We start from the raw sequence: 11,191 nt of genomic DNA, 5'->3' as shown, positions 1-11,191 counted from the left end.
TGTTCATGTTTTTTTTTTGTATGTTTTTCTTTTCTTCAGAAACGGTCACGTTGCAAGTGCCTGTGTTTTCCTGAGGGCAGAACAGATTCGGCAGGTTTTAGGACCCTGGCTCACCGTTGCCTCCGGCGCAGACTCGGCCCGCCTCCGCTCCTGGATCTGACCGACGCGCAGGTCCGGCCAGAGCCAGCTGCCAGCCGAGGGCGACTCTGTACACGTGGAGATAATTACAAACTGCACAGAGAAAGAGAAATCAAAAGATCCGTACAAAGAGGTGAAAAAGTGAATCTCACTGGCGCACACACCATCATGACTCAAGGTCACAATGCATACCGGGGGGTATTTGCTTTTTTAAATAAAAATAAACATTAGAAATCTCTCTCTATCACTGGTTCAGGTGATTCACAGACCAGAGAACTGTAACCTGTGACTGCCCTACATGTGACTGTATGGTTCCTGTCAGTTTAATTTCAAACCAGAACAGAGTTTGCTAAACATGCAAACTAAACATCAAACAGGGAAGTGGTCATACAGGAGTCTCTCTCTCTCTCTCTCTCTCTCTCTGTCTCGCTCTCTCTCTGTCTCGCACATCTGTGTTGTGTTCTAATCTTCACACATCTGGCAAATACCCTCCTGGTCCAGTACTCACTGCTGCATCATTGTGCCCAGGCTGGGGAAAAAGGACAGCAAGCTGCTATCTGCCCGCCATACCAATGGCCTCCATTAGTGATGGAAGAGAGGCCAGCATGTCTGCTGCAGCATGTCTGCTGCATACCTAAAGCACTCTTGAAGCTTTAAAACTCCTTGTCAATTCTTTTTCAGAGCCTTCCAAACAATGCCCTGCATTCCTTGTGTTCTTTCCTTGAAGGAGAACCATTGAGCAATTGACCAATCGACTGCTCACTTAAAATAAGTTTTTTATAGACACACACTTTCTCTCTCATTCTGTCTCTTTGTCATTCTCTCTCTCTCTCTCTCCCTCTCTCTCTCTCTCTCTCTCTCTCTCTCTCTCTCTCTCTGTATTCTTCTGCCACAGTAGTCACAGCCTGCCTACAAAACTGCCATACTGCACTTACAATTGACAGTGCAGGATGATAAAAGCTCTGTCCTGAAATCTCTTAATACTCTTTTCCTCCCCCCTGCCCCCACTCCTCCTCAGTACAGACACTTCTTTTCAACATAATCATTCGCTTTTTTTCCACGAGTCAGCCAAAGCTGAAGACGTTGTGCTTGTCACCAAAAAAATGTTCTGTGCAAAGTAAACAATTATTCATAATAACTTAGCAAATATTTAGAGCATTTATGAAAAAAAAGAACAAAATTAACCATTGTGACACCACGTTTCATCAATACACGATGCAAAATGACCATTGAAAGAGACACAAACCTAAAAAATTGATTTTGGCTTGCATAGCAAAGCAACATCAAACAAAATAATATTAATAAAAACATATTTACAAGAAATACAAATCCCTTTTTTTCCTCCATGGCAAGGGACAATAAGCTTACAGCTGTGATTTTTTTCCACGTCATTCACAACAAGTTTATATTGTATAAGTGATTTACATTTTCGTGACACAAAACTCAGGGAGGGGGAGGGGAACATGTGAGATAATTCTCCAAGAGGGAAGAGGGGCAAAGGGCGCAGTGGGGTGGGGGGCAGGAGGGCGCATAGTGAGATGTGTATCCATGTGTCTGTACATCACCATCAGTTCCTTTTCATCTCTTTTTTTCTTTCTATCACTCTCTCTCTCCTTTGTATTCTTTCCCTCCTTTCTTCTTCTGGGAGACACCAGGAAGGAGAGAGATTCATTGCACAGGTTCAGCGGGAAGTCCCTTGTCTGGGATGGGGGGGGGGGGGCAGTGAAAGGTCCAGTTCTTCATTCAGATGGGCCATTCTGCAGGAGGGAAACAGACAGGACAGTAAGACACATTGGCAGGTAACAGTAAGACAGGTAAGAGAAAGAGAACAGTAAGACAGGTAAACCATAGAGCCCGTTGAATGACAACACAGGGGACAACAGACCCAGTCAAACCAAAACAAATGATGAAGGCTAGGCAGGTAGGACAGCAAACAATAGTCTCGCTCTGACAAGATAAAGAGATATTCAAGAATGTCAAGGGACACAATAGAAGGACAAACAAAACATTCAAACAGAATGTAGCAAGTAAAAAAGGACACAAAAAGAGAAATAGTTGAGGAGACACAACTCACACACAAAGACACACACACACACACACACACACACACACACACACACACACACACACACACACACAGACCATAGTCAACTCCGTCAGCCTTGAAACTATAACCAGAGACGGTTGAGATCTTTGGTACAACAATCCCCCAAACACAAGGCTGTTGCCATGGCAACGGCACACTCACATAACTCTCTGTGGTTCGACTCCATGCTGCCAAGGCCCAGGCGCCCGCTCTCTGATTGGTCGGCGAAGGGCCTCTGGTGGACGCCGCGTCCCAAGGTGCCCCTGGAGGAGGAGGAGGCGGAGCCGCCCCAGGGTCCCATGTGCTGTCGCTCCAGGGTGGACACCAGGCACTCGTCGGGCGCGTCCGATCCAATGGTGCCCCAGGAGCCGTGCAGGCGTGCCCCCACACTGTGGAGGGGCTCGGAGGCGGCAGAGCGCCCTGCGGGGGGAGAGCAGAGCAGAGCAGGGGGTTAAGGATGCTCTTGAGGGGGGTTACCAAGTCTTTGTTCAGGCCTCATCAAAATGATATGGAGCTTTCTCCGGTAGTCTTGGAGCTATCCTAAAGACCCAGTCATGCACAGCTGCTGGAAGGTGGTCAACGAACTCAGTGGTGTAATCTAGTTAACTGTTGTGAGTATACTGTGATGTAGTAGTTAGCTGTAGTGGGTATACTCATACTGTGATCAACCCCAAATGTTAATATGTATCCTTGTCTATTTTAAGTGGGTATACTGAGATGATGATGCTTTTTAACTGGGTATACTGCGCAGTCCTGCGTACCATGTAGACAACTGAACGAACCATAGTCTGTGAATTTGTTGGTGAAAACACATGACGCAATTAAAATGATGCTGAGCTCAGCTAGAAGAGCATTAGAGCACAAACACTGTGTTCAATCTTCTGAGAATATAATTATCAAAATAAATTAATTCCAATGTGCAAAAATGTTTAATAAATATTTACTATTCTCATATCAGCATCAGTAGAAATAACAAATACCGGTAGATAATTCTTCTTTAAAATCAGTAATCAATATAAGTAACAGTATAAGCCGCTAATACTGGATCAAATGACTATTAGAGATCCATACGCTCTATTGTACAATGCCTCTAATTCCTATTCATGAATCAGTTATTCACTTATTGGCTATGCGCTATTTATATTCAATTTAATGTGACTCATTATGTGTGAACAGTTCATTTTATACTACAGCAGTACAGGTGGCTATTCCCCATAGCACGATCTCTCTCTCTGTCTCTCTGTCTCTCTGTCTCTCTCTCTCTCTCTGTCTCTCTCTCTCTCTCTGTCTCTCTCTCTCTCTCTCACCGTCGCTGAGGTTGGGCTCCCTGCGGGGCTCAGTGGCGCCCGTCATCTCTGCCCGGTGCTTGCGTGGGGCCTGTGGCGCCCTCCGGTGGCCGAGGCTCTGCGTGCCCAGCAGGCTACTGTCTGAGGAGAGGGGGCTGTCGGGCTGGGTCCGCGAGGAGTAGGCCTTCCCTGGAGAGATGAGGAGATACACACACACACACACACACAGAGAGAGAGAGAGAGAGAGAGAGAGAGATAGTGAGAAAGAGTGAGAGAGAGAACTAAGTATGTCCTTATGAGGAATTTGGTATACTTACATAAATACATGCTAAATGTGCATGAAAATGTGCATGTTTGAAAACAGGGCATTTCATATGGCACAGTCGACCTCAACTGATCAAAGAGGTTTAATCACATCATATATACTTTGTAAAAAAAGTCCTGCCTGGTGTATAGCACATATTCCAATGTAATAACCGTGTTATAACCAAAGATATTGGTACTAACATGAGAGAGGAGCCATGTGTAACTACGCTGAGGAGAGTCTGGTAAAGTTGGACTCGGAGGGGGCCTGGCAGCGTGCCAGACGGCTCTGTTGACCCGCCACCTCCCCTGTGGGGGTCGTGCTGAATAAGAGAGATTTCTTCGACACGACCAGGCAGTGCAAAACTGGCAAGGATCACGCTGGGTCATGTTCTTCCACTCACACACACACACACACACACACACACACACACACTCACCCACCCTGTGGGAGTGTGTGGGCATGGTGACAGAGAACAATAGAAGGCAGAAGAAGCAGAGGCGGAGGTGAAGAGGAAGAGGAGGAGGAAGCACAGAGAGGGTTGAGAGAAAGAAAGAAAGAAAGAAAGAGAGAGCGAGAGAAAGAAAGAAAGCGAAAGAAAGAAAGAAAGAATGAGTGAGAGAAAGAAAGAAAGAAAGAAAAAGAGACAGAAAGAAAGAGAGTGGGAATCTGAGAGACCTTTCAGAGAGAATAATCAGATCTAGTGGGCCGCTCTTGCGCGGTGCCGGCGGCCCCGGGGCTCTGATAACGGCACAGTAACTACTTCATCACGCCACCGGCCCATAGATCAGTGACGCCGCGTGTCACATTCGCCCGGACTGCTGTTCCATCATCACCCGGAAAAACTGTGGTGAGGCCCACGGTGGTCCACCACTCACCTACACCCACCTTACACACACACACACACACACAGACACACACACACTCCGGCTTGCTCAGTCAAGTGAAACACCCCATCTCCTCTTTCTCCATCTCTTCCTCTCCTCCACCACCGCCTCCATCACCCCTTCTCCCAACACCCAGCAAGACTACACTCATTCCATCACCAAGGCCCTCGCACCGTATCGATTGGCTGAGTAAAAGGAGATCAATTCTCGTTACATGTCTCCATGGTTATTCAGCAAAGTTAATGAGAAATGTTTCCATGGCTAACTGCACAATATCATCCAAAGGGAGAAAGTAAGATTTTCAAAAAGGCTATAGGAAATATGATTGAATATGAGGTAGCCTACGGAATATATACGGACAGTCATTTTAACGCTGCAGTTTGTGCTTTCAATGGTACTATGGGGTGGAATTGTTCTTAAATTAAGTGGAGCCATGTTTAAAGCTGGAGTGATATTATACATGTAGAGTCCCCCCATAACCCCCTACAATTCATCAAAAGGACACGAGAGGGGGAGAAATGGCTAAATGAGATGTCAAACAGGAATGATTGCTTCCATCAAAAATTCATTTCGCTCCTGAATGCTGCATACACATTTTTTCTTTCCCTCTCTCTCTCTCTCTGTCTCTCTCTCTCGCTCTCTTTCTTCTGTCCTCGCCATGCAAATGTGCAAATTTCTCACTTGTATAACCTTCCTCTCTCATTAGCGGTCATTCAATTTCCTGTTAAAATTCATGAAATTTTGAGTGACTATTTTTTTTTTTAAAGAACTTGAATGGGTCATCTGAGAATGTGCTGAGAAAATTGAAAAATCAGCATCATGTCAGCTAAAACTACCGGATTCTCTTGTCCGACGTCCAACAAAATGAAAAAAAAAAAAATCACCCCAGTGACCCTTAGATTACCAGTTAGTACTTAACAGGCAAATACCACAGCATCTGATATCCGCCCCCAATATGACGAGGACAATGAGGAGACACTATTTAAACATCTCTGCTACTGAAGAAATATGAAATCATGAATACAGAATGCACAGGAAGCTGCTTGCATTAATAACAACAAATCACTACTAGCGCTATTCATAATATGCAGGTCTCACCTAATCCTGAATGTTGACACTGGCATGTCATGTCTAGTTCCTTTGACTGATTGTTTCAATACCTGTTTGTATCTCTGGCACCAGCCCCCACCCCACCCTATTACCCATGTCCTGTACTCTACCCTTTTAACCAGTGAGTGTTTGTGTGTGTGTGTGTGTGTGTGAATGTGTGTGTGTGTGTGTGTGTGTGTGTGTGTGTGTGTGTGTGTGTGTGTGTGTCACCCATTTTATCCTCGATGAAGTATTTTGGTATTGTCCCCCCTATAATGAAAGGTAATTAAGAAATAAATCATGTTGGCCTCTTTATCTCCCAGCTGAATGGATTGGTGCCGGGGCGAGTGTGCTTGTTACAGCCTATGTCCTATGACACTGGGCACACTGAACACATTCAGTCAGAGCTTTTTCATTTCGTGTTTACTTATTCAATCGTTTCACCCCTTCCACCTTTAGCTCATCTGCAGTCAAACATTTGCATTTATATGAATCATTCAGTGGCTGTTCCATACAGTGCAACATTACACACACTGAATACATATATATACCGGTATATGTTATTTTAGGTTAAAGTGGCAGCACAGAGCTGGCTGGCTGTGCTCAGTTAAACACTCGTCGTATAAAAGGCTCCTCAGACATAAGAGGAAAGTGTAATGGTAATGGGAGCTCCAGGAGAGGTTTGTCTGAGACACATCAGGCTGTTGAAATGAAAACCAAGGAAAGGCCCCTTGTGGAGACATCTGTGTGGTTCCTTGTAATGAAAGGAAAGCGTGTTGTGACTGTGTGTGTGTTGTTCTAATGAGACAAAAGCTTTTTTATTTCTTTCTTTCTTTCTTTTTTTTTTTTGGATGGTGGCCATCTTTGTGTGTATTCTTGAGCTGACAGAAGGGTGTGTCAATGGTGGCATAGGTGTGCATTCTTTTGGTAAGAAGTGTGCGTGTATGTGTGTGTGTGTGTGTGTGTATGTGTGTGTGTGTGTGTCTGTGTGTGTTTGTGTGTGTGTGTGTGTGTGTGTGTGTGTGTGTGTGTGTGTGTGTGTGTGTGTGTGTGTGTGTGTGTGTCTGGGTGTGTCTGGATGTGTGTCTTCTTCTAATGGAAAGTGCATTCATGTTGGTGACTTTGTGAGATCTCTGTGTGTGTGCATTGACAGGATATAGTGTGTGTGTGTTTGGAGACACCAGTGTGTGTATGTACAGTATGTCTGTGTGTGTGTGTGTGTGTGTGTGTGTGTGGGTGTGTGTGGGTCTGTTTACATTACCTGTGCCAGGACCCTCCATGTTGTCCATGCTGCGCCCGGGCGTGTACTCCAGCTTACACAGCGGTCGTGACAGGTCGTACTCCTCGCTGTCTCCATCCTCATCCTCCCCGTCAGTCATGATGTCCGGTCCCAGATCAGAGGCCAGCGTGCTGGACACGTAGCCTACGGGAGGGGCGGGGGCCTTGGGCGGGAGCGGGCTGCCCTTTATATGCCTGCGTGACAAGACAGGAAACAGAAAATAGAAAAAAATAAAACACTGAAGAATGACTGCAGGTATAAGGGAATTACAATAGTGGAAAATATCACTAGGAGCCAGAGGCAGGGAGATGGACAAAAAGAGAGAGAGAGAGAGAGAGAGAGAGAGAGAGAGAGAGAAAGAGAAAGAACCCCCTTGAGAGTCAGAGAGACTATCTAGTCCCAGACAAGTTCAATAGACAGAGAGCTGCACTGAATGGAGATCGAATTTAGATTTGTGTTTTTTCCTCGGCGATGCCAGAGGTGGCGCTGGCTGCGGGCTGGCAGGTCGGGTCCAGGCCGCGCAGCGCTAATGGTACGGCAGGGGCGCCACGGCGGCGGCGGCACAATGGGGCCGTAATTGGGTTTGCGGCAGCAGAAAGATGGAGCGGTGGGCCGGCCTGTCAGCCACGCACAGGGGCGTTATCTGGAACCCAGCTGCCCGCCTTGACAACCCTCGCCGTGGAAACACCACCCCCCCCCCCCCCCACACACACACACACACCACCCCCACAGCATAATTACCAGCTCTTTCTCTTCCTTCTCCTCGTTTTCAGACGCACACCAACACTAAACCCAATCATTACTACCCCCCCTCCCCCCACCCGTACACCACCTAAAGAACAAGTAGATGTCACTGCATCCCTCCTCCCCTCCCCCCACACCCATGCTTGACAAGTTTTTTTTTTTTTTTTTTGCCGGTGCTGGTTACAACTGTAATCAATGAGCAAGCTTTTATCACCTGCAGGCAACACGACAGGCCCAGCCTTTGTGTGACATTTTGTGGGAATGCCAGGCTCATGTACTGTTTGGGGAAAAGCTTTGATATGCAAAGGAGATGCATTTGCATAGAGGTTAAGTTGGCCTGGTTGAGCTGTCTCGCTTTTGAGTGAAGCACAATGAGCAGGTGTGTGTGAATTAGCTGCTTTCTCATCCCTGTAGATGAATGCAATCCAATAGGCCTGCTATCCCTAGCTAACATTGCACTGCATTCATTCACCAACTGTCTAAAGATGTCAAAACATGACCCATCATCATGTTCATGAGACCTGGTTATCACATATCACGTTTCACAGTTAATGAAACAATAGCATCTATTCAAATTAATAGTGTCAACTCTGACATGTGTAATTCACATCAAACCAGCAAACTAATACATTTGGAAACAAAGGAAAATAATGTGAATTGTAAGGTAAAATGTAAGATGAATCCATATACCAATTCACTATTAAACAAATGCAAAGACAGATGTGTGCCCATACATACACTATTCACCTTATTCAGCCCCGCCCATTTTTTAAAATTCCACGTTGTCTTTAAACTTCCGGTCGGCTAGCTACGTCTAGTTAGCTTCATTGGGATAACATGGCAGAAGAGGATAGAGAGGCTAACTTGGGAGGAAAACGGCAAATGCCATCAGGAGGTCAGACTGCAATATTGTACCTTGCTACCCAAGGCTATTCACCCCTACGGAGTGGGTAGACGATGCGGCAGTGGCCGCTGTATGGTATGGAGAAACTCGCAAATCCTTATCTGTTTGGTAACTATGGTAACTAGTTTAGAAAGTCATTACAGAACAGCCGCTCCAAAGTCAGTGTTTTCCTAACTTCAGATAGGAAAGGTGTATAACAGAAATGTCTTAAGTCACCAAAATCCTAAATAAACGTTCCTAACTTTAGGATGACCCATAACATATGATGCCAGTCATCTCGATAGAGCTCTGCTATCGCAATGGATGTACTGCTCAATCGGAAGTTCGGAGACAATGTGGGCAAAGCTAGCGCCCCCCATGTTTGCGCGCGGAATAAGTTGAATAGTTGTTTCATTCATATAATACATAGATACAGATGTGCATAGAGTGCATCCTGTGTGTGGGCGGGGGGGTCCCTCACCATGACTGCTTGGCCACCTCGTACTGGTAGGCGCGCGTCAGCTCGTCCAGGTGGGCCTGCAGCATGGACTGCATCTCCTCGTGGTGGACCGAGCCGAGCGAGGCCGATGGCGGCTGGCCGTAGGGAACCGCCACCGGGGATGAGGCCACTCCCCTCATGGGCGGAGTGGGCACGCGCTCCTCCTCCTCCTCCAGCTCGTCCTCCAGGCCCTGGTGCAGGTACGTCTGCACGGGCAGCGGCGCCACCCAGCTGTCCCTCTCGTACCTGTGTGAGGCACATGCAAAAAGGCACAATGCTATTTTAGGAGGGGCCGACACATACGCTGGGCAGAGGTCATTCTGTTAGCAAACAATCCACAGGACGTTTCAATCATATCACAGGACAACGGTTGACTTCAAAGCTGCCAACTTGATTTAAAGTTAGACTTGGCTCTAACGTTCAGTCCCTGCCCAGCGTACAGTGTAAGTTCGGGCCCTCCGAAAGACACTACCCATGCAAAACGAGTCAGCATGGAGTGCTATGTTTCTCTGAAGCTACCTGCACTAATTTACATGCATCTTTCATCTCAATGTGCTTCAGAATGAGGATACGTCCATGAAATATAACGACGTGGTTGGGCCAGATGAGTATTTATGGGACATTGTGCATATTACGGGCAATCACAGAATCTACCCCCCACCCCCAACCCCAACTCACACACACACACACACACACACACACACACACACACACACACACACACACACACACACACACACACACAATTACCATAAAGAGTAATGGGGACAAAAAGAAAGTGAGGACATTAAGGAAAGCGTTTTCTAGCAATGATGGTGGGATATGGGAGGATGACAAGTAGCGTAGGAGATAAAATCACTTAACATTTAATGGGGCAAAGATGAAGCGAATGTCATCAAAGATTCCTCCCGTGTGTGTGTCGGTGTGTGTGTCTGTGTGTGTGTGTCCATTCGCAACTTGTTTCTGTTCCTACTGTGTCTCAACTCAGTAATTATTGCAATCAGGGAAAAAAACAGTAATTGGCACCACAGGAGTACTGTGAGTCAGAGCTCCTCACATGGGGAGAGACACAGAGTCTGAATAAGGTCAGACGCTCACACAACGTTTCGGACTCTAGCTCCAACGTTTCTCATCTATGCCCTTCAACTAACATCTTTCCCCTATAACGAGGAAGACATCTTTAAATCACTGCAGGCTTTATGAAGAAATCTAACAATGCATGCACATAAAACAGCTCCCCAGAGGGTCCACATGTTGGATTATTATTAGAAGATTCCCTCTGTTCCTCTTCTCTCATTTCATGTGTATTATTCTTCAAGTCTCTGTCTCTGTCTCTCCTCTCTCCTCTGTCTTTTGCTCTCTGCTCCTCTTTCTTCCCTCCATGCCCCCCCACCTGCCTCTCTCCATATCTGTGCCCCCACCCCCACACACACATCTCTCTCTCTCTCTCTCTCTCTCTCTCTCTCTCTCTCTGTCTCTCTGGCAGCAGAATGCTCATTAGCCCTGCTCCTGTGTTCATCTCTCCTGCTCCTCTCTCTGGCAGTCTGCTCACCGCTGCCTGTGTCACACACACACACACACACACACACACACACACACACACACACACACACACACACACACACACATCATAAAAACCTGCTGACAGTCTACTCCTGCCTGAGAACATGGAATCTGCACTCCGTATTCTGGAAATGGAGGGGTGGATGAGACAAGGACAAAAACAAAACAACAAAGAAACAAAAATAAGAAGGAAAACACAAGAAGCTGTTTTGCCTTCAACAGTCTCCTGTCAACATGCACAATGACCAACGATTGCACATAAATCAGCAGCACTGCATCATATGAAGGCAGGCTATGCATTCAAACACACCTGATAAGGCACATGGGGGGAGGGGAGGGCAGAGAGGGGACAAGGAGAGAGAGAAGGAGAGAGAAGGAGAGAGACAGATACAGACACATCTGCATAGAGGGACATTAGGGAGGGAGAAGGAGG

General features: G+C 46.5%; 1 protein-coding gene across 1 annotated transcript in view; it reads right to left on the bottom strand.

Annotated features, from left to right (window-relative positions):
* The window catches only part of LOC121709553 (roundabout homolog 2-like), a 163,801-nt gene continuing 152,610 nt past the window's right edge, over positions 1-11,191 (bottom strand). Inside the window, 5 exon segments of the mRNA XM_042093025.1 lie at positions 1-1,895; positions 2,387-2,644; positions 3,532-3,699; positions 7,052-7,263; positions 9,178-9,441. Coding sequence (XP_041948959.1) covers positions 1,894-1,895; positions 2,387-2,644; positions 3,532-3,699; positions 7,052-7,263; positions 9,178-9,441 — 904 coding nt within the window. The 3' untranslated portion in view covers positions 1-1,893.

The sequence above is a fragment of the Alosa sapidissima genome, chromosome 5, assembly GCF_018492685.1.
Source record: "Alosa sapidissima isolate fAloSap1 chromosome 5, fAloSap1.pri, whole genome shotgun sequence".
Lineage (NCBI taxonomy): Eukaryota > Metazoa > Chordata > Actinopteri > Clupeiformes > Clupeidae > Alosa > Alosa sapidissima.
This window is presented reverse-complemented; position numbering and strand designations above follow the sequence as displayed.